At 28.4% G+C, this 27,918-nt stretch overlaps 8 protein-coding genes across 8 annotated transcripts in view; 5 read left to right on the plus strand and 3 right to left on the minus strand.

The window, feature by feature from the left end:
* The window catches only part of Phum_PHUM420550 (axoneme-associated protein mst101, putative), a gene marked incomplete at both ends in the record, with an annotated part of 5,112 nt that extends 1,364 nt beyond the window's left edge, over positions 1-3,748 (plus strand). The window contains 4 exons of the mRNA XM_002429070.1: positions 1,691-1,826; positions 1,911-2,130; positions 2,344-2,830; positions 2,948-3,748. Of these exons, the coding sequence (XP_002429115.1) occupies positions 1,691-1,826; positions 1,911-2,130; positions 2,344-2,830; positions 2,948-3,748 (1,644 nt within the window). The remainder of the gene's footprint in view (positions 1-1,690; positions 1,827-1,910; positions 2,131-2,343; positions 2,831-2,947) is intronic.
* A 1,147-nt stretch (positions 3,749-4,895) lies between these two features.
* On the plus strand, positions 4,896-6,370 carry Phum_PHUM420660 (protein farnesyltransferase/geranylgeranyltransferase type I alpha subunit, putative; the record flags this gene model as incomplete). The annotated part of the gene is made up of 6 exons (XM_002429071.1): positions 4,896-5,040; positions 5,122-5,341; positions 5,423-5,557; positions 5,674-5,874; positions 5,950-6,130; positions 6,272-6,370. The coding sequence occupies 6 exons, from the start codon at positions 4,896-4,898 to the stop codon at positions 6,368-6,370; spliced, it is 981 nt and encodes a 326-aa protein (XP_002429116.1).
* A 291-nt stretch (positions 6,371-6,661) lies between these two features.
* On the minus strand, positions 6,662-8,230 carry Phum_PHUM420670 (cytochrome C oxidase assembly protein cox15, putative; the record flags this gene model as incomplete). The annotated part of the gene is made up of 5 exons (XM_002429072.1): positions 6,662-6,916; positions 6,990-7,144; positions 7,228-7,667; positions 7,744-8,075; positions 8,183-8,230. The coding sequence occupies 5 exons, from the start codon at positions 8,228-8,230 to the stop codon at positions 6,662-6,664; spliced, it is 1,230 nt and encodes a 409-aa protein (XP_002429117.1).
* A 1,027-nt stretch (positions 8,231-9,257) lies between these two features.
* On the plus strand, positions 9,258-11,204 carry Phum_PHUM420680 (NAD-dependent deacetylase sirtuin-2, putative; the record flags this gene model as incomplete). The annotated part of the gene is made up of 5 exons (XM_002429073.1): positions 9,258-9,320; positions 9,397-9,585; positions 9,892-10,168; positions 10,256-10,695; positions 11,157-11,204. 5 exons carry the CDS (start codon positions 9,258-9,260, stop codon positions 11,202-11,204), a joined length of 1,017 nt encoding a protein of 338 aa, XP_002429118.1.
* Positions 11,205-11,566: 362 nt separating this feature from the next.
* Phum_PHUM420690 (aldose reductase, putative) lies at positions 11,567-13,008 on the plus strand (the record flags this gene model as incomplete). The annotated part of the gene is made up of 6 exons (XM_002429074.1): positions 11,567-11,635; positions 11,780-11,944; positions 12,032-12,214; positions 12,292-12,705; positions 12,788-12,885; positions 12,963-13,008. The coding sequence occupies 6 exons, from the start codon at positions 11,567-11,569 to the stop codon at positions 13,006-13,008; spliced, it is 975 nt and encodes a 324-aa protein (XP_002429119.1).
* A 1,122-nt stretch (positions 13,009-14,130) lies between these two features.
* Positions 14,131-17,302, plus strand: Phum_PHUM420700 (uncharacterized protein; the record flags this gene model as incomplete). Its single annotated transcript, XM_002429075.1, has 8 exons — positions 14,131-14,272; positions 14,452-14,615; positions 14,700-14,859; positions 14,953-15,209; positions 15,399-16,135; positions 16,228-16,450; positions 16,530-16,829; positions 16,910-17,302. 8 exons carry the CDS (start codon positions 14,131-14,133, stop codon positions 17,300-17,302), a joined length of 2,376 nt encoding a protein of 791 aa, XP_002429120.1.
* A 278-nt stretch (positions 17,303-17,580) lies between these two features.
* Phum_PHUM420710 (tubulin alpha-1 chain) lies at positions 17,581-19,653 on the minus strand. The gene is made up of 3 exons (XM_002429076.1): positions 19,578-19,653; positions 18,960-19,182; positions 17,581-18,762 (listed from the first exon to the last, which is right to left on the minus strand). Exons 1-3 carry the CDS (start codon positions 19,578-19,580, stop codon positions 17,636-17,638), a joined length of 1,353 nt encoding a protein of 450 aa, XP_002429121.1. The 5' UTR covers positions 19,581-19,653; the 3' UTR covers positions 17,581-17,635.
* A 1,855-nt stretch (positions 19,654-21,508) lies between these two features.
* On the minus strand, positions 21,509-27,892 carry Phum_PHUM420720 (uncharacterized protein; the record flags this gene model as incomplete). Its single annotated transcript, XM_002429077.1, has 21 exons — positions 21,509-21,751; positions 21,821-21,994; positions 22,069-22,266; positions 22,573-22,743; positions 22,824-22,995; positions 23,075-23,342; positions 23,414-23,699; positions 23,782-23,977; positions 24,068-24,358; positions 24,437-24,586; positions 24,679-24,810; positions 24,883-25,052; positions 25,115-25,332; positions 25,410-25,694; positions 25,773-26,098; positions 26,181-26,398; positions 26,479-26,657; positions 26,955-27,171; positions 27,254-27,566; positions 27,642-27,742; positions 27,812-27,892. The coding sequence occupies 21 exons, from the start codon at positions 27,890-27,892 to the stop codon at positions 21,509-21,511; spliced, it is 4,389 nt and encodes a 1,462-aa protein (XP_002429122.1).
* Between the last annotated feature and the right edge of the window lie 26 nt (positions 27,893-27,918).

A 27,918-nucleotide genomic window follows, 5' to 3' on the forward strand; every position in this document is an offset into this window, starting at 1 on the left:
AACTCGTATTTGAATTTATTTAACCCCCCCACCGCCCCCCCCAAAAAATAAAAAAATTTTCTCACACGATCAATCCCAATCAAATCACGAATTTTAAAAAAAAATTATTTATTTGTTAATCTGTCGAAACGTTTTATTTATATTATTTATTAATTAATTTAAAAAAAAAAAACGCGCACGTGCACACGCACGCGTACCTATTATTATTATCATCATCGATAAAATAAAAAAATTTTCTTTCACGGTAAAATTCAAAAATTTTTTATTTACGATTATAATAATAATAAAGTAAATATTAATCCGTAAAATTATAAGGTTGGTAGGTAGGTAACTAGGTTTAGGTTGCTCACAACCTAAATTTTTTTAATTTACCCCTAACCTTTGACCTTTTAATTAAAAAAAAAAAAAAAAAAAAAAAAACTTTTCTTTCCTCGTATCAATAATAATGGATCGTATTGTTGAAAAATCTCAAACGGAAAAACAGAAAAACGAAATTTTTTTTTCTTTTAAATTTTCCAAAAAGAAGATGATGATAATAATAATAATGATAATGATAATAATAATAATAATGCGTTGGTTTGTTATTGAAGTAACAAAAAAAAAAAAAAAAAAAAAAGAAAATAAAATTTTATGGTCGAAACTAATATTTAAAAAGGTAAAAATCTATTTTTTTTTTTATTACGTTCGAACCCGAAAAAATTTTAAGTTGTTTTTTTGTCGAAATGATTTTTTATTGATCGTTGTGCGTGTGTGTGTGTGCGTGCGTGCGTGTGCGTGCGTAGGTGGTAAAAAGAAAAAAAAAGATCATTATATTTAAAAACGTTGCGTCATGTTGTGTGAGTTCATTTTGTGACTCAGATTTTTTATATATTTCTTGACGATTAGACGCGATTAGGTTAACTTTTTTACGATTGGTCATCTTTACAAGGTTTTTATAACCACCGTCCTTAAAAAAAAACCGACTAAATCGTTTCTCTCTCTCTCGATTTTGTATTAATTATATTTTAAATATTATTTGTTATCATTGAGGTCAAAGGAAAAGGAAAAAATCAATTCGATCAATTCTATTATTAAGTTGGCAAAACTGTTTTTTTTGAATTTTCATTATTCCTTTTATGTAAATTCATTTCGTGAAACCTTTTTAACCGCCAAATCGTGATGATTTGCAAAAAGAAAAAAGAAACAAAGTAATTTTTTTTTTTTTTTTTTTAAAGGTAATATTCGTGAGAATGTTTTTTTTTTTTTCTCTCTCTTTCGAATTTATTTTTCATGCGAAATAAAATGGCGGATTTTAAATTCTATCAATTTATTTTAAAAAAAAAAATTTTTTTTCAATTAGGGGTACATTAATTTTATTACATTGGGTGAATGTCTGCGTGCGTGTGTAAAAAAACTGACAGAGATTAATTATGCGAATTTTATTTTCTCACATCATAATAATAATAATAATAATAACTTTTATCTCATGACGACAATTAGAAAAGTTTTTTTACTAATAAATAAATTTCCCCCCCCCCGCCAAGTAATTTATGGAAAGTTTTACGTACCTACGTATAAGGATAAACGATTGACGTCATCATTTATTTCTTAAAAGGATTTCGATCGTCGATTTCTTTTTCGCGCGCTTTTTTTTTTTTTATTTTTATCGTGTCACTAGTTTAAATATTTGTTTTGTTTTTATTTTTTTAAGGGGAAAGTTGTTGTGCGACCGATCGCGTTTAAACCCATCGGTTTAATGTCAAATGCAAGATTTAATAACGGAAATGAAAGATATGGATCAACACCGATTCTTACAAGACCTGGATCACAGCTTACACTTTACGGAAGTCGGTATCATTTTTAAAACTTACTTAATTATTATTATTATTATTATTGTTTTTTTAAAATAACTCACCGTGATTTTGTTGCAGGTAGTACAGATTTAAGACATCATCATCACAATAGTTTTAATTATTCATTAGATAGAAAATCTCTATCGTCAGCATCATCACCTCCATTGGGAATGGCTTCTTTATCTTCGTTACCACAAAAATTACATACTTATGATTCGATGGAAAGTGTTCGACATTGTAGTAAATCACCCGGATCTTCGTTTTCAAGAAATAATAGTCATTGCAGTCTCCCTACAAAGTAAGTAATTATTATTATTATTATTATTATTTTTATTTATTGTTCGTTGGCGGCACAACTTTACAATGCATAATTAATATTCGATTAAATCATATATTATTGTCTACGTTTTTATAATTTTTTCATTCGATACACGTCTAATCATCATTTTTTTTGTTGTTTAGATAAAAACAAATCATTTTAAATAACTTATTTCAACTTTTACTTTTGCAGAACGAAATCGTCATCATTTCGTATGATATCAAATTCAGAGAGTAACAGTAGTTTGCTAGATTTAACTCCCTCTCCGTCAGACTCAGGAGTTGCGGAATTAGAAACGGCATTAAGGGAAAGAGATTCAGAATTGGTTTACCTAAGACAGACAATGGAACACAATGAGCAAGCCATAATTCGGGTTTATCAAGAAAAAGAAAGAGCTTGGGAAAGGGATAAGAGAAGGTTAAAAGCCGTACACGAAAATAGATTAAGGACTAGCGCTCAAAAAGTATTAAAATTGGAACAAATGCTCATGATGCAAACCTATCAGTTACAACAGGAAAAGAAAAGACTAAGAGAGGAAGCCGATAGAGCTGCTCGGGAAACGACGGATTTGCGACAGGAAGTCGATTTATTACGTGGAAGATTAGAAGAAACGGAATGGGGACTATGTCAAAAAACGGGGGAAATGTCTTTGCTCAAAGCACAATTAAAAGACTCTCAGGTAAATTTTATTATCCGCCATCATTTCAAACGAAAAACTTGTTTTAAAAAAAAAAAAAAAAATGAATAATGCCAATGTCAATCTTTTTTTTTTTTTTTTTTTTTTTTTTCTGCACAGGGCGAACAAACGTCAAAAGGTCACGAATTGATTCAACTCCGGAATCAATTGAAAGATTTAAAAGTCGAATTTGATAAAAGAGAAAGTGAAAAATCCTTGCTTGTCAAAGAAATTGAAAAATACGAAAAAGAAATCGATAGTCTGAAAAATGAAAAAAAAAATTTGAGAGAAGAATTAGAAAAAGAACGAATGAAAAAAGAATTTGAATCATCCGAATCGGAATCATTGAAAAACGAATTGACGACATTACGTAGGGAAATAATTGACGTTTGTCAAGTTTTAAAAGAAGAACAAGATGATAAAATTAAATTGATTGAAGAAATAGAAAAATTAAAAAAAGAATTGGATGTTGAAAAATGTAAAAATAATAATAATAATAATATAACTGGTAAAAAAAAACCGGATGATAAAAATAATAATAATAATAAATTATCAGAAATAGAAAAGCCAAAAAAAAAAAAAAACAGTATTTTAAAATTGGATGATGATAATGAAATTCAAATGGATGATGTTAAAGAATTAAATAATGAATTACACAGGTTAAAAAATCAACTTTTGTCCGAAAGGACAGATTTCGAACAGGAAAGAATCACGTGGGCACAAGAAAAAGAAAAAGTATTAAGGTATCAAAGGCAATTACAATTAAATTACGTTCAAATGTTTAGAAGGAGTAGAACCTTAGAAGCAGAAGTTGAAAGTCTTACAATGGAACTCGAATTGGAATCTAAAACAAAAAATTTTAGAAATAATAATAAAAATATATCATCAGGAGTTGAAATGGGTACAATTGTCGAATTGTGATTAAATATATTTGTTATGTAAACAATCGACGACGACATTTTAAAAAAAAAAAACGAAAAAAAAAATTTGTTTATTAATTAATATGAGATTTATTATTTATTAAGGCATAATTTTATCTGTAAATAATGTGACGAATTTATATATATACATAACGTGAATAGAATTTTATGTAGAATATTATAAGCATGTTATTTGTTTTCAAGTTTATTATCATCTTTTATCTCTCTCTCTCTTTTTTTTTTTGTTCTTATTTATTTAAATAAAAACATTTGTAATAATGTTTCTGAATTGAAATTTTTTCTTATTTTTAAAGAAAGCCTTTAAAATGAATTTTGATTAACTTTTAGTTAAAAGAATAAAAAATAATTTTACCTAATTTTTCCTAATTATGAATAATTTGTAAAATTTGATTCTTTGTATTCTTGTGTGAATGCTAATAGAATAGTATGATTGATGATTAATTTCTTAGTTTTGCAATTGAAATTTCTTTTATTTTACTAAAAAAAAAAAATAAAATATAATCAAAATTGTTATAGCTAAGTTTTGCTAAATGTTGGAAGGTTTAATAAAAAAATTCACAAAAGCCACACAAAACAAGTACCTCTTATTCAGGCCAAGGTCTTTCAGCTTTCATTTTCTTTAGTTTTTTTATAAAAAATTTTAATCTTATTTTCCAATAGAATACAAATTGAGTTGTAAAATTACGAGTACACTATACACCATTACATTTAAATGATTTTACTTTTCTTAATCTTATAAAATGTCTGAAATTAATTTGTTGAAAAAATTTAACAGTAGTTTTTTGTCACCAACGAATCACAAATGGAAAAAATTAAACATAAAAATAATTACTTTTTATTAAATAAAGTTGAATAATTTCTTTGTATCAAACGTATCAAAAGAAATATTTAATTGAAATTATTTTTTTTTTTTTTGCAAATTTTATAAAAAGTTTTTTTATTAGATGTTGTCCGACATTTTCCTAAAAAGTTTTAAACGTTACGTTCAGTAACAAGGACATAGAGTAAAAAAACCGTTTTTAATTTATTATTTGTTTAATCTATGATATTCAGTTTATAAACTTTATGGTGTACTTGATCATGTAATTATTACAATTTATCGAATTAATACTTTTTTTTTTTTTAATATGGAAGAGGAAAATCGAATTTCGCCTAATGTTAACGATAAAGATTGGGTTTTTTATAAAGATAGAGAAGAATGGCTTGATGTCAAGCCTGTACCGCAGGATGACGGGGAGTATCCCGTAGTTTCTATTTCTTACACAGATAGATGTAAGATTTAAAAAATTTTTTTGTATCATGGTAACAAATTTTAGCGAAAGAGTTTTTAACTGATTTTTATTATTTATACAGTTTCTGATGTTTACGGTTATTTTCGAGCAATATTAAAAAGTCAAGAAAAGTCAGAACGAGCCTTAGAACTTACTAAAGATGCTTTAGAATTAAATCCTGCCAATTACACCGTTTGGAAATACAGGAGAGATCTTCTTAAGTATTTAAACAAGAATCTCTTAGAAGAGTTAAATTATACTAAAAATATGATAGAAGCCAATGAAAAAAATTATCAAGTTTGGTGAGTAACAATCGACTGATATTTGTTTGAAACTGTAGTAAATAAAAAATGTTTAATTATGTGTATTCTTTTATTTTACAGGCATCATAGACAAGTAATAGTAGAATGGTTGCAAGATCCAAGTCATGAATTAGAGCTTACTGAAATAATCTTAGGTTTGGATGCTAAAAATTATCATGCCTGGCAATACAGGCAATGGGTCATTAAAACATTTAAGCAAGTATTAAAAAATATCCATTAAAATTAACACAATATTTAAATTATTTCAATATTAATTAATGATTTACATTTTTTAAAAAAATACTATTTGTGTAACTTATTGATTATTTCAGTTTATACGATAATGAATTAGAATATGTGGAACGTCTTTTAGAAAATGATGTTAGAAACAATTCGGCTTGGAATCAAAGACATTTTGTAATTAAAAATACAACACATTTCACTCCAAATATTTTAGATAGAGAAATTGATTTTACTTATAAAAAATTAAAACAAGTTTTAAAAAATGAAAGTGCTTGGAATTATTTAAAGGGGTAAAGAAAAATCATTCGTATAATTATGAAATAATATTTTTTTAAAAAATGTTGTAACTTTGTGTTCTTTTATAGACTTAGATCACATTGTATCATCGATTCTGATGTTTATAAAAAGATATGTAGTATTTGTAAAGATTTTTATGAAAGTGGAAGTACCAATTCATTTTTATTAGCTCACATAGTTGATTTATGCGAAGAGATGACTCAGTCGAACATTAGTAATGATTTTTTTAATATACCATTTGCATTAGAGGTAAGGAAAATTTAATTACACTTAAGTATTATTTTTTTATGCAACTTTTTTTTATTATAATACTAATTACATTTACATTTTATTTAAAAATGAAAAAATTTTAATATTAAAGAGTAACAGTACTTGATTTTTTCGTTTCAGCTTTGTGATTTACTTGCGAACAAATATGATAAAATTAGATGTCAATATTGGTTATATATTATGAAAACTATGAAGCATGAATATAATAAAAAAAATTAAAAGTTTTTAAATTAGCTTTTTTATAAATGTGTGTGTGTGTATTAAAGTAAAACAAATCAATTTTTGATACATAATTTTATATTACTTATTGAATGCTATTATCGATTCATTACAATAGAAGTATATAAATAGTTAAAATGTAACTTTAATTCTTCATCGATCAGTAACATCTGGAAAAAAAAAAAAAAGTTTTAGTGATAAAATCTTTATGCATTGAGTTTATAAAAGTTTTGATTTTTCTTTTTTTATTAAAACAATCTTGAAAACTTACTCGAACAATACATTTTGAATTTATTTTGGAACATATTTTAATTTTTTCATTTCATGAGCAAACCAAATGGCAGTTGTTAGCAAAGTTGTCGATCCTGATTGATGAGCCACTGCTTGTGATGTAGGAACATAATGAACTAGAGTGGATATTCCCATCAAAACTTGTAATATAGCCATTAAAGTTAAAGAATTGACTGCCCATTTTGCCGTCTTAGGCAGATGGTATTTTCTTGAAATTAGTTTTGTAATCATGATTAATGAAAAAGTTGATATACCCTAAAAAGTAATTTTATTTAAATAAATAAGGATTTTTAATTTTAAAAAAAATATATATATATTTAATATTTACCAAAATTCTGTGATCTAACTGAACAGCTGTTGGATTTTCAGTAAAATTTTTGTACCATGGCGATAAATCTAATACATCATCGGGAATCCATTTATCACCCATTTTAGGGAATGAGTTATAAACTAGTCCTGCATCCAAACCAGCAACAAAAGCTCCTGAAAAGAAATAATTTTATATTTGAGGTTAAAAAAAATTTTTTTTTGTGGGTATTGTACATTGTGTAGATTTTTTTTTTTACCTGAAAGAGCAGTAAGAAATACCATTCCTTTACAAGTATGAGACAATATTTTTAAAGTTTTAATATTAGAATGAGATACAATTTTTTGTGTAGGTAATAAAAGTTCAAGAGCTGTCCATAATAATCCAGTGTACAAAGTCAATGCAAGTCCCAAATGAGTTGCTAATCTATACTGACTAACTCTTGGAATTTCAGTATCTTTGTGAAATCTATCTTCTAAACCAGATTTGACCATATACCATCCCATCAATCCCTGAGCTCCAATTAGTAGTCCAAAAACTGAAATTCTTTTTTTTAAAAATGGCGACAAATAGCCTTTCATCCAAAACAAACCGGCAGGTATGAAAAAGGAAAGACCAAGAAATCTTCCCCAATTTCTGTGAAAATATTCAGTTAACCATATATTTTTAAATTCAGATAATGTTATATCTTTCTTCAACCTAAAAATTATTAAGCATATTTAAGAGAATAATTTAAAAATATTTAATTAAAAAAAAAAAACTTTCCTAAACATACTGCTTATATTCTGGATACTCTTGATATTTTTTAAATTCATTTTCCCATTCATCTTCAGATGAAGGGTATTTTTCATATGCAAATTTCCAAGTAACCATAGATAGTCCAGATTCGGTTAAACGAGTGTAACCTCCAATGGCAACAGCAAGGTATACCATTCCTGAACAAATAGTTAGCCAGATACCTACAGGTTTTTGTGTGGCTACTTTGGCAATCGGTACTGTAACTTGACTTCTGATAAATGACCAATTAGGTTGAAATACAGCATTATTAAACTTTAAATGATGAAATAAACTCTTATTCCTTATGAAAATTCTATTGGCATTTGTTGTCTAAAATAAAACCTTTCTTTTAAAAGGCTGCAAAAACAAATTAAAAAACGTTTGTATTTAAAAAATATTACAATATTTATGAATTTATTAAATTTCCGAGGGTATACAAAGAAATTTAAAATTTTTTCGTTTGAGCACAATCTGCTCGCTAACATTTTTTAAAGTTAACTTAATAACTTTAAACAAGTAGTAAGTAAATAAGTATTGTTTTAAAGTGTAACTATAAATCGATGTTTGACGATAAGTATAATAAACAGAAATATTTATCGGAATATCGAATTAAATTCTACTGCCACTTCTTATTTAAAAAAATTCTTTTTTATGACATTATTTATGTGTTGAAAAAGCTAAGTCATTAAAAAAGTGTTGCGTTTTTATAATTAATATTTTTTGAAAATATGGGTAGGTATTTTTCATAAAATTTTTTAATAATGATAAAATTATTATACAGAAATAATGAAATTTAATAAAATTTGAGTTTCTTAATTTTTTATTCATTCAATTTTTAGATAACAATTCTTCGAAAAACGAAGGAACTTCGAAAGAGAAAGATGATTCCAATTCCAAAACTGATACAACTCAAGAAGAAAAAGAAGAAGAAGAAAAAGAAACATGTAGTAAATCATCAAAAATTTTACATTCATCTGAGCAAAGTACTTCAAAAGATGATGAAAGTGTAGTTGAAGCCATTAGAAGATTTATGTCAGAGAAACTTGGATTTAGTTCTGATGAAAAAAAATCAGAAGAACCAAAAAAGGTATTAATTATTATTTCATTTCATTTTTTACTGTAATAGGGAAAAACCACAAAGAATTATGCAACAAGTGAAAACACTGCTCCCTAAAAAATTTTTGTATTTATTTTTTTTTTGATTGGCAACAAATAAAAATTTTCTCTATGCTAACAACTTAAAACAATAATTTTCAATTTGTAAAGTGCTGATAAAAGCTCATAAGTATTAAAATTATGCAATTAAATTCTATTTTTTAAAAATTTAATTCTGTCCACAAACAGCTTTCCAAATTTGTTTTACAATAATTATAGTTAAGTTGTTTACTGATAATGATAATGATAAATAAGGTTATTAGTGTTTATAAAAAAATTAAATAAAAATATATTAAATTAAGTACTCGAATATTGATCAATCGAATTGACAGTACCTAACGAAATATTTGGAACTAAATGGGAGCAAATTGTTCTCTTTTGCCAGTTGCATGTTCATTTTGTGGTCAGTCTAAAAAAGAGGTAATGTTTTTTTCATCATAATCACCAAGCATATTAAAAAAAAATTATTAATTAAAAGTATTATTATTTCAAATAGAAAGCTGTACAGGTTTTGGATGAAGTTTCCATCACAGGAATTGTAAATTATATAAAATCTGACAAATGTCAAAAAATAGTTGTAATGGCAGGTGCTGGCATATCAACATCTGCGGGAATTCCAGATTTTCGTTCTCCAGGTTCTGGATTATATGATAATTTGGGAAAATACAAGTTACCTCATCCGCAGGTGAGTTTATTTGAAAAATTATTATTTTTATTGTGAACATGTTTTTTAAATAATAAAATTTATTATTAAAAATGCAATAATTTAAAGGTAATGAAACATGTCGGTAAACATTTGAAATTTTTGAAAACTCGATTTATTTTTTTTAAATTTGTTTTTGATATCGATACATAAACATTCAATTTACTTGATTATGAAAACAATTAAACCAACTGCTCGATGTCAGAGATTATATCGAAAGTCAGGGAATTCAAAGAATTGGTAAAAATTACAGGAAGGCGGCCATTAATTTTATGTTATTCTTTTTAGGCAATATTTGCAATTGATTATTTTAAAGAAAATCCCGAGCCTTTTTTTCATTTGGCCAAAGAATTATTTCCCGGTTCGTATAAACCTACCGTTGCTCATTATTTCGTTCGATTGCTTCACGAAAAAGGTTTACTTCTACGACATTACACTCAAAATATAGACGGTTTGGAAAAATTAGCCGGGATTCCTTCGGAAAAAGTTGTCGAAGCTCACGGAACGTTTTACACGTCTCATTGTTTATCTTGTAAAAAAAAATATTCATTGGAATGGATGAAAAGTATACATTATTTTATTTTTATCAAAAAAAAAAAAAAAAAGTAATTAGCTTTCATAATGGAATAATTTCAATAAATTTTTATTTCAGATAAAATTTTCACAGAAAAAGTGCCATTGTGTGAAGATTGCAAAGGCGTCGTGAAACCGGATATTGTTTTTTTCGGCGAAAACCTTCCAAATCGATTTTTTTCCCTTTCCGAAGAGGATTTTCCCAAAGCTGATTTACTCATTATTATGGGTTCTTCTTTAGCCGTTCAACCCTTTGCTTCATTAGTTGACAGAGTCAATTCTAATTGTCCCAGATTACTTCTTAATAGGGAAAAAGCAGGGCAGAAAGATAAATTCATGTCTATTTTCGGATTGGGGGGTGGTCTGGATTTAGATTCCGATAAAAATTACAGGGATGTCGCGTTTTTAGGGGATTGCGACGAACTATGCGAACAACTTGTGGATTTACTCGGTTGGAAACAAGAATTCGATGAAATTATTAAAAAAAGTGACGAACAAGAAAATTACATGAAATCTAAAGTGTCTGTCAAACAATTTTTGCAAGAAGATAATAATAAATAATTTATTAATTGAAGAGTAATAATAATAATAATAGCAACAACAGCAAAAAGAATCAAACAAAAATTTATTTTGAAAGAAAGAAAAAAAAAAATATCTTGTCATGTATTAAAAGAGAAGGAGGAAATTTTATATTATTTATATAAAAAATAAATAAATCTATGACGTGGTCATTTAAAAAGCATTATTATTATTATTATTTTTTTTTTTTTAATAAAAGAAAGCTAACAATTTTTACGTGATTTTCAATTGTACATATACATTAATTATTATTATTATTTTTTTTTTAATAATTATTGATTGGTTTTATTACTGTAAATTAAAAAATAAACATTTTAAGGTAAAAAGGTAATAATTTTAAATAAATTGATTTAATAATAATAATAATATTTAAAAATGAGAATGATTTTGTTTAATATTAGGGAGAGCTTTTTAAATTTGACATGAGTAATATGAGAAATATTGTGTGACGTCACATTCCATGCGCATTAAAACTACATATAGCACATGTACAAATATTCAAATTGTTTCTGCTTTAAATTTTTATTTTTATTTTTTTTTTTTAAATAATTTTAGTTTTAACAAAAGTGTTAAAAGCATCAGCTGTAAAAAAAATATATAAAAAAATGTTTTCTTTTTGTTTCAGTTTTATAGGATTGGATTCATTTTAATTTATTTTTTTTTGTTAACTAATTTTTAACTTGACCTTCATGTAATTTTTTTTTTTTTTCTGCTACTAAAATGCGAATACATAATAATAATAATAATAATACTCGTTTGGAAAATTAGTATTTTAAACGTTTGCCTTGAATAAGTCAGTGTCTTGTTTAAAATGGCATTGAATGCTATTATTTTACCAAGCAAACAATCAATGCCAGTCTTAGGATTAGGCACATGGCAGGTAAATTAATATTTTGTAAAATTTGAATTATTATTTGTTGTACGTTTTTTTTTTTTTTTTTTTTTATTTTATAATTCAGTATTTTTTATTTGTAATTATTATTATAAAAAAAAAAAAAAATTGAAATATAAAACTATTGTTTAGGCAAAACCGGAAATTGTAGAACAAGCCGTTGGTTGGGCTTTTTCAATCGGCTACCGTTTAATTGATACGGCTTATAATTATGGAAATGAAAAAGCAATTGGAAATGCCATAACAGAATGGATAAAACAGGGTGGAAAACGTGAAGAACTTTTTATAACAACCAAAGTGGGTAATCCAACAACAACAACAAAATGGCTTCATAAAAAATTACAATTTGAAATTAATTGTCATTCCTGTTTATTTAATTTCCAGTTGCCAAATTTTGGAAATAGACCATCCGAAGTGGAAAAATATTTAACTGAATCCCTTCGAAATCTCAAATTAGATTACGTTGATTTATATTTAGTTCATCATCCCTTTGGATTTTTTTATCCTCCCTCTGGAACGGATCCACCTGCGTTAGATGAAGAAACGGATCATTTGGCTGTTTGGAAAGTAAATTCTTTTTTTTTTTTTTGAAACATTGAAATGTCAAATATTTTTTGGTTTTGTATTTTTTTTTTTTTCTCCAGGAAATGGAAAAGGCTGTTCGTTCTGGACTAGCTAAAAATATCGGTTTATCTAATTTCAATAAGGCACAAGTTGAAAAAATAGTTTCGAATGCTGAGATTTTACCAGCCAATCTCCAAGTGGAATTACACGCTTTTCTCCAGCAACCCGATTTAGTAGACACGTGTAAAAAATTAGGGATATCCGTGACGGCTTATGCCCCTCTGGGATCACCAGCTGCCAAAGATCACTTTAAAGCCAAGTACGATTTTAAACCTAACGAAGTACCTGATCCTCTCAACGAACCAAAAGTATTGTCAATCGCTACAAAATTAAATAAAACTCCAGCTCAAATTTTACTTAGATTTCTTATTCAAAAAGGAATTGCTGTCGTGCCTAAAAGTTCATCGAAAGATCGGATAAAAGAAAATTTCGAAGTAAATTTATTTCCACCATCATTTTCTTTTTTATTATCATATTCGAAGCGGCCATGTTTGATTTATTGTTTTTTTCTTCTAGGCTTTGAATTTTGAATTAAGCGAAGACAATATGTCGGATTTAAGTTCTTTGGATCGCGGTGAAAATGGAAGATTATTTAATTTTTTGTTTTACAAAGGGTAAAAGCCATTTTCTTTTTTCTACAACACGCGCACACACACACACACACTCATTTATATATGAATATTATTTTCAGAGTCGAAAAACATCCCGAATATCCATTCGAATTGAAAACGAATTAAATTGTTGACTTCCATTCATGGGAAAGAAAACCGGAATTGGAATTTTTTTTTTAAATTTAGGTAAATAAAAAGAATTTTTTTTTTTTTGACATTTTGACAATAAAATAATAATAATTTTATTTATTAAATGAGAGATGATGATGATGATTAAAGTAAAAGAGTGATGTTTAAAAAAAAAAAGTTGAGATTACATAAAATCTCCTTTTTTTTTTTTTAAAATATTACAATGATTTTTTTTTTAAAAAAGCACTTTGATCTCTGAATCTTATGTAAATAATAAATAAAATTATTAATTAAAAAATATATATATTTGTATTTTTGTAATTAACTGTGAAAATATATATAAATTAAAGGTTGAAAGTTTTTTTTTTGGAAAATTAAGAAAACATTTATTCTGACAAAACATTTTTCCTTTCTTCTTCTTTTTAAAAGTTTTTTTTTTTTTGTGAATTTTATTTAAAATTCATTATTTGTTTAAATTTTAATTTTTTTTTCGTAGTTTATTTAGTGCGTGATGGATAATTAATTAATTTAAACAAATTTTACTCATGATGCACATGAAGAAAGATGTCGGACAAACGTTTAATGAATCAAGCAAAACTAATTTGATAAAATATATTATTTATTTAAACATTAATCATTTTGTTTTTAATTTTATATATATATATATATATATATATATATATATATATATATATATATATATATATATATATATATATATATATATATATATAAAAAAATTTCATGAATTTTTTAATAAAATTTTGACATGATTTTCTGAAAAATTCTAAAAAAAAAATCAGTTATTTGTATTTGTTAGAAACGGGGGGTGTTCTTTCTTTATTATATTAACATTTTTTTTTTTTTAATTACGTGTTAGAAATTGTTTTAAATTCAATAGAAAGGAATTATTTTTAATTTTAACTTATAAAAGAAACCGTTAAGAAAAATTTTAAAAGAAATATTAAGGAAGAAGTCTTAATCTAGTAATAATTTGAATTTAATATTAATTGCGCTTAATTAAATGTCAATGTTTAAGTTGTCATACCTGATTGTTGTTGCTGCTGTATGTGTAAAATGATATCTTTTCAATGTTAATTTTTAAAAAAAGTATTAGTCATGGAAAAGTTGTTGATTCTTATGGATGAACTGGATGAAAAGCTGGGCAATGGAAAAGAAAATAAAAACGTTGAAGAAATTGTATTCGAACACATCAAAAGAGCTAATAATGAGTCAGAAGTTAAAGTTGATTTTCCAACAGGTGAGAATACTTATTAAAAACTTTGAAAGATACTTGGAGGTATATTATTATCGTGATAATGATAAAATGATAAACTTATATCTAAGTAGTTCTTTCATTTTACTTTTCTACAAATGAATTTAGTCATACTTAGATTATATTCCTTCTTTTTTTTTCTCAACTTGATGATGTATTTCTAGGTTTGGACTGGTTGAACGTAAATAAGCCACTTTCTTCAGAATTGTTAAAAGGAAAAATTGTAATATTGGATTTTTTTACATATGGTTGCATTAATTGTTTTCACATGTTTCCCATCATTCGAAAACTTGAAGAAAAATATTCATTGAAAGATGGTGTTGTTATAGTGAGTATTTAAAAACATTTACATGGCGGGTTAAAACTTCAAATGTTTAAAATTATTTTATCATTTTGCTGTTTCAACTGAAAGATTGGAGTTCATAGTGGTAAATTTGAAAATGAAAAAAATTCAAAAAATATTGGGGATGCATTAAAAAAATATGGAATCAAACATCCAGTGGTGAACGATAAGAATAGTGATTTGTGGAATAAGTATAACATTATTTGTTGGCCCACAATTTTAATATCAGGTATAAAACTAGATGATTTATCATTTTACAGTACAATTTTTTAATATCAGAATTATTTTCAGTTTTAAAAATTTATTGATACCAATGTTTCAGATCCATCACAAAAAATTATATTTAATTTAATAGGAGATCAACACAAAGATGATTTGGAATTATATGTTAAGGTTGCTTTAAAATATTATAAAACATCAATATCAACTCATGGGTTACCTATTGTAGAATCAGATGAAATAATTTCATCTTCTGCTTTAAAGTATCCTTCAAAAATTACCAGATGGGGCAACTTATTTGCAGTTTCCGATAGTGGCAACCATAGAATAATAATTTTTAATGTTGAAGGTGTTGTAAAGGTAATTTTGTTATATATATTAAATTTAAACTTTAAAATTACAACAGGTAAATTATTAAATAAAATACTTTGAAATTTAATTTCAGCTTTTTCCAAAGTGATTAAAGTCGAAAAAAAAAAAATGTTATTTGCTCATGTTTCGAATGAAGTGAAGAAAGATTATTTAATTGTTTAATTTGATTGCTTCTAGTATACAATTGGAGGTAAAGAACAAGGTTTTAAGGATGGAAATTTTCAAGAGGCTCTATTCGATACACCACATGGTCTTGCTTTCTTCAACGAAAGTATATTATACATTGCAGATACCAACAATCATGCTATAAGGTTGGTCGATCTTAATAAAATGATTGTGACTACAGTGGTAGGAAATGGCGAAAGAGGAAATGATTTGATTGGTGGTCAAATAGGAAATAATCAAAAAATTTCTTCTCCCTGGGATGTTTGTCTATCTGCTACATTTTATTTTTCTTCAATGCCAAAAATACCAGAACCTATTGGTTCACCTTTAAGACATATTACAAAATCTTTAGATGTTTTAAAGTCTTCAACTCCTTCAGTACCACCACCACCACCGCCGCCATCATCATTACATAAGACTTCTGATTTATCGTATTCATCTCATAATTCTCATACTCCATCATCATTATCACCGCCGCCACCGCCACCGCCTCCGCCTACAATCACTTCTAACTTATCCCATTCTTTTCTTTCTCCCACACCTCCTCCTCCACCGCCACCGCCGCCTGTACCTACCGCACGCATTCCCCTGTCTAAAAATCTTTCACGACAGTGTTTTTTAAAAGATGAAGAAAAATTTTCGGGGGATAAAGAATTGGAAAAATCAGCCAAAGTTTTACTCATCGCGACATCAGGAACTCATCAAATATGGGCATATTTTTTGGAATCTGGAATGTGGAATGGAAAAATGTACGTTTTTAAGTTAAACATTGGATGTTAAATGAGAAAATCCTTAAAAGAAATTTTTTTTTTTTTTTTTTTTGAAATCCTCATTTTAAAAGGTATAAGGAAAAAGTATGTTTAGCAATAGCGGGAAATGGTAAAGAAGAAAATAAAAATAATGATTTACCAAATAAAGCTGGATTTGCTCAGCCATGTGGTATAACATACAGTGAAGATTTAAAAGTTTTATTCATTGCTGACACGGAAAGCTCAAGCATAAGACGATTATCATTGACAAAAGGATCTGTGACACATTTGGCTGGAGGTTCCAGATTTCCAGAAGTACATATATACAAAATCATTTTCATTAGTTTTTAATAAGGTACAATAAGTTTCATATCCCTTTATCGAATAATTCCAGGATTTATTCAGTTTTGGTGATGTCGATGGTAAAGGTTATAACGTCAGATTGCAACACCCGTTGGGACTAACCTGGAACAAGAAGAGAAAATCCCTTTTCGTATGCGATTCGTATAATCATAAAATTAAACAGATAAATGTCGAGACAGGAACAACCTCAAGTTTGCACAAAGAATCAAATTTATTTTCCGAACCTGGAGGCTGTTGCATGAGTTCCTGTGACGACATCATATACGTTTGTGATACCAACAATCATAAAATTAAAACGATAAATTTATGTAAAGAAAAGGAAGTTGAGGAAGTATGTTGAGGGAAACAGGAAAATTCTTCGATAAAGAAAGAAAAATCAACTTTAACGATAAAATTTTGTTTTCGTTTCAGTTGGAAATAAAATTTGAAACGTCCAACGCGGAAATGAAATATTCAAAAGATGGGATTTGGAACGAAGACATTATTATGAACGTTGATGATGGTACATTACATATGAGAGCCGAATTTTTCCCGGAAGAAATTCACGGTCAGTGGAAAATTGAATGCGATTCGAATGCAATCATACTCGAATCCACAAGGGGGAAAATCGATGGGAAAAATTGGCAACTTTTTTTAAAAATCCTTCCATCCACCGTCAACGATACCATTAAAATCTTTTTCGATTTTATGATTTGCGGTGGCGAAACTTGCATTTACAAAAAGAAAATGTTAAAAGTAAATATTAGGAGAAAAGAAAATTCGATTCGTGCAGCTACTTGCGTCTTGAAAAAAAATCTATTATGACGTGTTGTCGTCTTCTCCCTAATTTATTAACCAAACGAAATGTATTTTAAAGCTTTATGACAACAGTATTTTATGTAACGTTTTTTTAATTCAAATTGTGCCTTAGTAAGATAATTAATATTGTTTTACTCTTTTTATGCTTTAAGACTAATAAAATGTACTAAAAATTTTATATTTTTTAAATTGTAAAAAATAATCAAATATATATTGTTATTATTACCAATTAAATCGACTTTTTATTTTTAAAAAATCCAGGATAAATAAGAAAAAAGCCAAAATCCTCATGTGATAATCATTTTATTTTCATCAATCAAATAATTTCGAATTAAATGCTTAATATTCGTCACCACCTTCTCCTTCTCCTTCAACGGAATCCATACCAACTTCTTCGTAATCCTTTTCAAGAGCGGCAAGATCTTCACGAGCTTCGGAAAATTCACCTTCTTCCATACCTTCTCCGACGTACCAATGAACGAAAGCTCGTTTGGCATACATCAAGTCGAATTTGTGGTCGAGACGAGCCCAGGCTTCGGCAATGGCCGTAGTGTTGGACAACATGCAAACAGCTCTTTGCACCTTGGCCAAATCACCACCTGGTACGACGGTGGGTGGTTGGTAATTGATACCGACCTTGAAACCGGTTGGACACCAGTCGACAAATTGAATGGTTCTCTTGGTTTTGATGGTGGCGATGGCAGCGTTGACGTCCTTTGGAACGACGTCTCCTCTGTAGAGCATGCAGCAAGCCATGTATTTACCGTGACGAGGATCGCATTTGACCATTTGGTTGGCGGGTTCGAAACAGGCGTTGGTGATTTCGGCAACGCTCAATTGTTCGTGGTAAGCTTTTTCGGCGGAAATGACTGGAGCGTAGGTAACCAAGGGGAAGTGAATACGTGGGTAGGGTACCAAATTGGTTTGGAATTCGGTCAAGTCAACGTTCAAGGCTCCGTCGAAACGAAGAGAAGCGGTGATGGAGGAAACAATTTGACCAATCAATCTGTTCAAGTTTGTGTAGGTTGGACGTTCAATGTCCAAGTTTCTTCTGCAGATATCGTAAATAGCTTCATTGTCAACCATAAATGCACAGTCTGAGTGTTCCAATGTGGTGTGAGTAGTCAAAATGGAATTGTATGGTTCAACGACGGCAGTAGAAACTTGAGGAGCTGGGTAAATGGCAAATTCTAATTTACTCTTTTTTCCATAGTCAACTGAAAGCCTTTCCATCAACAATGAAGTGAATCCAGAACCGGTACCACCACCAAAGGAATGGAAAATTAAAAATCCTTGAAGACCAGTACATTGATCAGCCAATTTACGAATTCTGTCCAAAACGAGATCAACTATTTCTTTTCCAATTGTGTAGTGTCCTCTGGCATAGTTGTTGGCAGCATCTTCTTTGCCAGTGATAAGTTGTTCAGGGTGGAAAAGTTGTCTGTATGTTCCAGTTCTAACTTCATCTATAATGAGATAAAATCAATATGTTAATAAAATGAAGACTGATATAAAACTCATGTTCTCTTTTGCAAAGGTTAATCAGAAATTCTGTTGTATCATTAACTATCAAAAACACGGACTAAAATTATTTTCATCACAAAAATCACCAAGTAACTCGTACTAGCCCTAAATATAAATTAAAATGCAAAAACTAACTTACCAACTACAGTTGGTTCCAAGTCAACGAATACTGCTCTTGGAACATGTTTGCCAGCACCAGTTTCACTGAAGAAAGTGTTGAAACTGTCATCTCCTCCTCCGATGGTTTTGTCAGAGGGCATTTGACCATCAGGTTGGATTCCATGTTCCAAACAGTACAATTCCCAGCAAGCATTACCAATTTGGACTCCAGCTTGTCCAACATGAACTGATATACATTCACGCTTTAAAAAAAAAGAAAAAGGAAATTAGCCTCTACGAAATTCCGGTAGCTTCATCATGTACAAACACGTTTCTTTTTTAAAGAGAGGATAAAAGATTAAAGGCTTCCTCTGCTTAACTTTAAAGGAGCAAAAATTTCCATTCTTATTATCTACAAGTTAGTATCACGTAAAAAGTAAATCTTTCATTTAAAATAAAATTAGGATAAAGACCGGAAATATAAAATGAGTCAAGCTTAACAAAATCTAAACGCGTTTGCCATGTGCAATTCAAAATGGCGTCGCCTAATATAAGACCCAATATAATCCGTAGTATGTAATCCCAAAATGTAATTAAAACTCAAAGAGTACATTTAAAATAAGTAAAAATGAGTATAAAACAAAATTAATATACTTACCATTTTGATAAATTTCTTTATAAATAATCGGATAAAAAAATGAAAATTTTATAGTCTTTGAAGCAATGTAACGGGCTCCGCAAACTAAAGTGAGAGCGGAAATCGGAGTTTGGGTGTATTTATAATCTCAGACGCGTCCTACGATTCCATCATTTCATTGGTCGAAATAAACATCTATTCCAATTGAACTATAGAAAACAAAAACAATCCATGTCTAAAAAAATTTAACTTTATTGAAATAATTGCAACAAATAATTAATATTAAAATAAAATCCAATAATAAATTATTATTAAATGTCGCAAAAACATTTCAGGCGACTTTTAAATCGTGCTGATATAGAGTCATGCAAAAAATTCAAATCTGAAACATCAAATTCTTGATTTTGTTTTCTGACAAACAAGACCAACAAAAATAGATAAAAGAGTAAAAGCTCTTATGTTTACTCAACAGTTTAAGTTTTAAATTGATTAAAACATTTAATAACATAGTTTTACGATTAATAAAAACTATATTAACGATAAACATGATAAATATTTTGAAAGTGATCCATGCTAGCTTGTATTAATTGATTTTTTTCATGAGTCACACATTTTATAAAAAATCAAATTGGAACATATAACGTTTTACTTTTAAACTATGAGACACGTCATTCCAGGGTTTTTTTCCTTCAATATTATAACCGTAAATGGTTAAATCAGTTAATGGCTTTTTTAACGAAATTTAAATATTACTGTATATTTTTAAAACCATATGCCATAACTAAATTATTTTTGTCTTGCATACGAACACATATTAATCGATATAAATTCATTAATGGATCCCCTAAAAAATATAATATTTGACTGTTTAATTAAATGCGATGATGAATCAAAGGGGGACACGCCTTAAACCCCTTTAAAAGCCGTTAGTTTTCATTTTTTTTCTTGTTGTACTTAATTAATTATTAATTACATTTCCAAAAGTCTAAAAAGAAAAAATTCGTTTACAATAATTATTAAATAATTACAAACAACAAATAATTATTTATTTAAAATATAATAAGTTATATTAAACCACGTTTGCCTATTGTCGGTGCATGGATGACGTCATGTTTATTTTTTATTTAACTTTGAATTAATTACGGTTAAGGTTCGTGCGAGGGACGTAAATTAAGGTGTAAAAAAAAAAAAAACAAAATTTTATCGATTAAAAAACAATGGGGGGAGGGGAGGGGAGGGGGAGTACATTCGTGGTTCTTCCTTATTAAATAACTCTTTTTTCCTTCTTATAATTATTATTATTATTATTATTACGTGTAAGGTTTTTTTTTAAATATGAATAAAAATAGTAGGTGTAGAGAAGGTTATTCAGGTTGTACCTACGCAATATATACTTCTTATGTCCTAAAAAAGCCTGTGTAAAAGAATACCTGATGATAATAATAATAATATTTATCTTACGAGTTTATAACTCGTTAAGGAAATTATGAAATTTAATACATATTTTTTTAAAAAAGAACGAATTAAGAAATTTTATTCGATATTTAATAAAAAATCATCGTGTAAATAGACATTTTGAATTTACAATATAAAATTCATTGATTTCTTGGTGTATCAAGTAAAAACTTGATTTGGGTTCCAAAAGAAAAACTTCCAGAAATATTGATCAACTTAAAATCAACTTAAAAAAAACTTTAATAATTTAAATTTATTTATAATACAGTATTTTTTTTCTCCTAAATTTTCCAATAAAAGATGTCCTTCATTTTTTGTCACAATTGAAATACAAGTACGATGCGGCACTATTATATAAAACACATTTATATTCATTAAAAAAAACTGTATTCATCGATTTTTTTTTCTAATTTTAATTTTTAAAGTTGCATGACTTTGAATAATATTAAAAACAAAACAATTGGCTCGGTTCTATTGTTTTTTTTTTTGCAAATATTTTACTTTTCCACATTTTCATCACCTTCGTCTTCATCTACTTGCATTTTTTCAGTCTCGGATGGGTGGTTTGTTGTATTTGTTTCCATAACAGAATCTTCAAGATTTGAATCCTTTTCCTCCTCTTCCTCCTCTTCTTCTTCTTCTTCATCGGAATCATCGTCTCCTCCCGGATGATGAGAAACGGAATGTTCAGGAACACTTTCGGTAACAACTCCTGGTTTTTCCCATTCTTTTTTTACATCCTAAAATTTAAGATTTAAAATTATCATTCTTTAAAAACAAAAATATAATTTTTTTACATGAAAACTTACTTCGAAAGCTATTTTCATAGCTTCTAATTTTTGCATGTAAAAATCGTAGACAAAAGTTGCCATTTGTGGCATGTCAATCATTTCCATCATGGCTACAGGTGGATCATTATTCGATCGTTCACCTGGGTACACTTCGTGTGGAGCAATTTGCAGGTTCATGGGCCTTTGCATTAACTACAACAACAAAAACAAAAATTACAAAACATTTAAACCGAGAAATCTCCACAAACATTTTAAATTATATGCACCTGATTAAAAGCCGGCGTTAGTTCGAAACAGTTTTTGAAGAGAGAAACCCTTGCAAAAATATATAATCCTAATCTTGCTCGAGACATGGCAACGACTAATCTTCTCACATCTCTTAAATGACCGACAGCTTTTGTTTTTACAAGTGAAAGCAAAATGTAATCATTTTGTTGACCCTGATACTTATCCACCGTCGTGATCTGAAATAAAAAAAAAATTTAACAATAAAATATTTCCATAATTCTCTCTCTCTCTCTCTCTCTGACTCTCTGTCTCTTTCTCTCTGTCCCTGTTTCTGTCTCTCTGTGTCTCTCTCGCTGTCTCTCTGCCTCTGTCTCTCTCTCTCTCTGTGACTCTCTGTCTCTCTGTCCCTGTCTTTGTCTCTCTTTGACTCTCTGTCTCTCTGTGACTCTCTGACTCTCTCTCTCTCTCTCTGTCCCTGTCTCTCTTTGACTCTCTGTGACTCTCTCTCTTAATAAAAAAAAAAAAAAAAAAAAACTACTAACTTTGTGAGGTCGTCCTATTAGAGGATTGTTGGCACATCTCATTTTGACAACATCTTGTATTAAATGTTTTTGACCGTTGTAAGTTGTTAATATGGAAATTTTTTCTGCCGGATATCCAATCAATCGCATGTACATGTAAACAGCAACGCAATATTCAGCTTCCGCCAAATTCTAAACATATTTTTTTATCATTAAACTTTCTGTTAGTCATACAATTTTTTAAAGTAACGCAAAAAAGAACCTTTTTTTACCTGATAAAAATAAGGACTCGGTTCGGACTCTCCAACTCCATTAAAATCTTCCACGTTGATCAGTTGAAAATCATGACAGAATCCAGGATTTGCGATTCGATATTCTGGCCAATTTTCCACGTGAGCGAGATTACCCAATTTTTTATACCTCCAGTTATACAAATTGCATATACTAAAAAAAAAAAAGTATTTAAATCAGACACGATTCTATTAATTAACTGCCCCCCAATCGTACATGAATTAATAATAACCTTGGTCGAGAACGTCCTTGACGATCTAAATCTACTGTTGGAACTCCAAGTCGAACTATTCTAGTAAACAGCGACTGCTCCATATTGGAATATTTTTGAAACGCCATGTTTTTTATAACTGGAGGTAATTGATGATGATCACCGATCATTATCCATCGTTTTAACCGGCTAAAACCATCCTCGGGATTTTGAAGGAGGAGTGGAATGAAAGTTTCAATTTCTAAAATTTGTGCAGCTTCTTCCATTAATATATTGTCGTATTTAAATCCTGAAATTTAAATTTATGCCGTAATAAATTTGAAACGACTCGATTATCTAAATCCACGACAATACGATTACCTAAATCCACTAATTCTTTCCTTTTAAGAGCTGCATGTGTGCAAGTCATTGCTATAATTTTAGCTTCTTTTACCAACAAGTATTTCGATCGATCTAATCCGCTTCGGAGTAATTCAAATGCACGAAATTCTTCCAATTCTTGAAATATTTTCTCTATGTAACGATAACAACCTTTTGCAATTTTCAAATCTTCTTCATAGGTTTCATTTTTAAAAAGCGGTTTAGGAGCATTTTCGAAAAATGCGTGAAATGGAAAAGCATCGCTGATGAGCGAAGCAGGAAGTTTCTGGAAACCGAAAAATTTTTTTTAAATTTATAACGTATCACTATCGATAATCATTTGTTTTCCATAGTTAAATATAATTTACATCATTTTTTTTATTTTGAGATTTTATTCGATTCATAAATTTTTCCCATCTCGTCATTACGTGATAAAGAAAAAAATGTCCGGCAGTTTCACAGGTATAAGAAACATCTCCGAGGACTTTTAAACTTTCTTTTAATCTTCCGACTTCTGACAAAAGCTCGAGTCTCTTGGCCAAAACGTAATTAACACGACCATATCTATAAAAAGAAAAATTATACAATAATTACATTCCGGATTTTTCTCTTCTGAAGAATCAATCAATCAATCAATCAATCAATCAATCATACCTGCTAAAATCCTTATCAGTTTCCAAAGCTTCTTCTCCATGACCCAAACGTAATAAATGTCGCTCATCAATATCCAAACTCATGATTTTTTCGAATAACTGATTCAAGGCTTGATTCGAATGGGTAACGATTAGAGTTCTCTGATTTGGAAAATTATGATACAAATTAGAAATGATTTGAACGGCTACATCAGTTTTCCCCGTACCAGGAGGTCCGACGACGAGTGTTAAACCAGGTTGCGTTCCCGCTCTTATGGCTTCTATTTGAGTCGGCGTGAAAGGAATAGTATTCCTGAACAAAACAAAATAATTATGAAAATTTTGAAAAATTTGATGACGGCACAAATTTTTTTATTAAAAAATACCTTACTTTTTCAATTCGTTAAATTTGTAAGGACCCTCATTAATTTTACAATGGGGTTCCACGATGATGACTTTTTTTTTACACTGAACTTGTTCATCTTCCGTTTCGTCATTATTCATATGTCTTTTTTTCTTTAAAACATCTTGAAATGTCAATCTTAACAAAAAATAAATAAATAAATAAATAAATACAAGTCATACAATGTCATAAAAAAATTTTATAATGAGTACAGAAATCAGAAATCACACCTAAAAGGAGGATTTAATTTTTCCATGTCTTTTGTTTTAAATTTTATTTCGTGATCTGGAAAACTGGCTCGCAAGTGATCCGTATCGAGAAAAGTGTCGTTAAAATCTAACGAAGCAATTTCGTTTGGCATTCTGAAAAATACAAGAAATGAAAATTTACAATTACGACAAAACACTTTGAAAAACTAGCAAATATTGACTCGCCTGTGATAGTGAGCCGCTCCAGGATCTCCATATCCTAATATAATATCATGAAGCCAATCAGGTACGACGCATTCGGTATTCATCAATTCACGAATCGTTTCCAAAACTGCCTTGAAATTATTTTCCTTCGGTTTTCTTCTCATTAATATATTAAAAGTCTCGTAAACATCCTAAAAAATTATTGAAATTTTATAATATAAATTATTTATGATTTATTATATTGTCAACTTACTTCTTTTCCCTTATTAGAATTTTCCATATCTATTCTATACTGATTACAATCCAGCCAAACACGAAAAACTCTTTTCTCTCCGTGTATCAAAGGTTTAGGTTCAGGTCCATCTTCAATAACTCGACCATTTTGATCGAGCATTCCTTCGATTTCGCAACCCCGTACATATTTCAAACCCATTTGTTCGATAAAAGAATCTTTAGAGTTATATTTCGTACCTGAAAGAACAAGGAACAATTAAACATAAAATTTTTGTTTAACAACAACAACAACAACAAAAATTTAAAATATTTACCAATGGATATTAATGGTTTCACGGTGATTAAAAAACAAACATCGTGCTTTCTCAAATTTTCCCATTCTGCTTTTATTTCATTTTTGACAGACAAATTGATGGTGACATCAGCTCTTACTCTCGATGGACTTTTTTCTCCAATGTTTGGTTTGGCCACTTCGACAACGGCAAAACTTACTATGGGTTGAGCCATTCTAGCCCAACCTCCAAAATATACACTTTCATCTTCCGCTTTCCATGGATTCAATCGACTGACTGCATCTTCTATATCTTGTCTAATTTCGTCTGGAAATTATTAGCATCAAATTAATTATTACTTAAAAATAATAATAAAACCAATATTTCGTTTAAACGGAAACTTACATGTTGATTCCAATCGAAAAAGATTGAAATTTCTTAATAGGTAATCGTGCAAAGTCAAAAATTGTAAATTTAATTTTGGTAGTGCTAAGCAACCTTCACCAGAAAAATATTCGGAAGGTACAACGTTTTCATTCCAAATAATACTTTCTGTGGGATACAATGGCATTTCATTTAAGGATTCTAATTGTGAGGTACGACGTTCATGACGAGAAATTAAAAGCTCGAGTAAAAAATCAGCATCTTTTCGATAGGAATTTCCAACTTCGTCATCACTTTCAGGAGGTATCAAATTTAAAAATCTTGCTATTGATTGAAGTTTTTCAGGACTGAAAAAACAAAGACAATTTTAAACGATTGACACTAAAAGAAAGAAAAATTAATTTTGTTTAATTTCACTTCCATACTGACGTCAGAGATTTGAAATGATTAAATAAAGCTTCTTTTGTATCAACAGAAGCGACATTTGATAAAGAAAATTTTCGAAGGTCGGGAAACCTTGAAAATGCAGCTTTTTGAAGTGATATAATTTTATCATAATGAAGTTGTGTCATGTCACGATCTGTCAAAGGATCTCCTGTTTCATCATTTATTTCAAAATGTGCATAAAATTTTAACATGTCGAGTAACTGAAACAAAAATTATTATCACATTAAAAAATAATAATAATAATTTAATAAGAAAAAAAATTCCTTCGATTCCTGCTTACTTGTGAAAAAAGTTTACCAGCTTTTGATTTAACCAAGTTAGACATTTGACAGTGAATCACCAAATGACAATCATCCATAACTGTATTGAAAAATCTTCTGGTTGGTAAAAGAGCTTCAAGATCGATAATTAATTCTAAAAATCTTTCACAATATCTAATTTTATCACTAGAAATCTCTTCTAAAAAAAAAAAAAAAAAAAATAATAATTACAAACAAAGTCATTATTGAAAAAAATTATTATTTTACATGATTTATTTGCATAAAATTGTTTAATTCAGTATATAATATTCAGTATTATAATTTATTAACAAAAATTATGAAATTTCAGCAGTATTAATTACCTCAGTTTCGTTTTTTTTTTATTTCAAATTTTCATAAGATAATTTTCTGTCATCTAATAATATCAGAAAAAAAAGTTTAAAATTTTTGTAAAGAGAAAAAAAAAAATTGAAAAATTTTCAAAATAAAATATTACCTTCAACTGGTATTGATTGTAGTAAACTAATAAATTTAAGCATCAATTTATGTAAAAATGTTCTTTCCCAATTTAACTTTTCTTTATCCGCAATTGTCGCATCTTTTTTCTGTATAAGTTTCCAATATTTTTTCCATTTAGGAATTTTTTTAAATTCATATTCTCGTCTTCCCTCTTGAAGAGACACCCACATTGACAATGAAACTAATTTTTTAACCTTTAATAATAATAATATTAAGTAAATTTCTACACTACCCAATCAGTGAAAATTAAATTCATAAAAAATTATTAATACATACTTGATCTCGAACTAAATCAACTTCCATACTATTAAAACAATGATTTAAAAAAACTATAAGAGCTGTTTGTTCTTTAAGTGAAGAGGTATCAGACAAACAAGCCCTTAATACATGCTGAAAAAATGCTGAAAATTGTTCACTTTTTTTTGTGAATGCATCCCATGCAGGCACTCTTTCTCTAAACTTTTCATTTAGCATTACAACTATAGACATTAAATGAGCTTGTGAAGCTTCGTTTTCTTTATAATTGGGCCATAAATAATTTTCTAAATATTGACTAAATTCTAACATCATTATTCGTCTTATTGAAAAACTGCAAAAAAAAAATTACATGATTAGTTCTTTTGGCATAACTTAAACTAAATTATAATAAACTATACAAACTTACTTTGAACCAAGTATTTCTTGAAAATAAACATCTTCAACTATGTTTGGATCATACGGCTTGAGTTTTTCAACAGAATGAGGTGCCCAATACAAACTTGCAAGCTAAAATTAATAAGTTTTTAAAAAAATAAATTTAAATTAGAAAATAAATAAGTAATTAAAATAAACTACCTGTGTTATTTTATCAGCATTAATTTGTTCAACCGTAGGAGCCGCGGCTTTTGCTTTTGAAGAATTATGATTGTCAATCATTTTTATTTAATTTATTTACTAAAGTA

This window comes from Pediculus humanus, genomic scaffold, assembly GCF_000006295.1.
Source record: "Pediculus humanus corporis 1103172108186 genomic scaffold, whole genome shotgun sequence".
Taxonomy (NCBI): Eukaryota; Metazoa; Arthropoda; class Insecta; order Psocodea; family Pediculidae; genus Pediculus; species Pediculus humanus.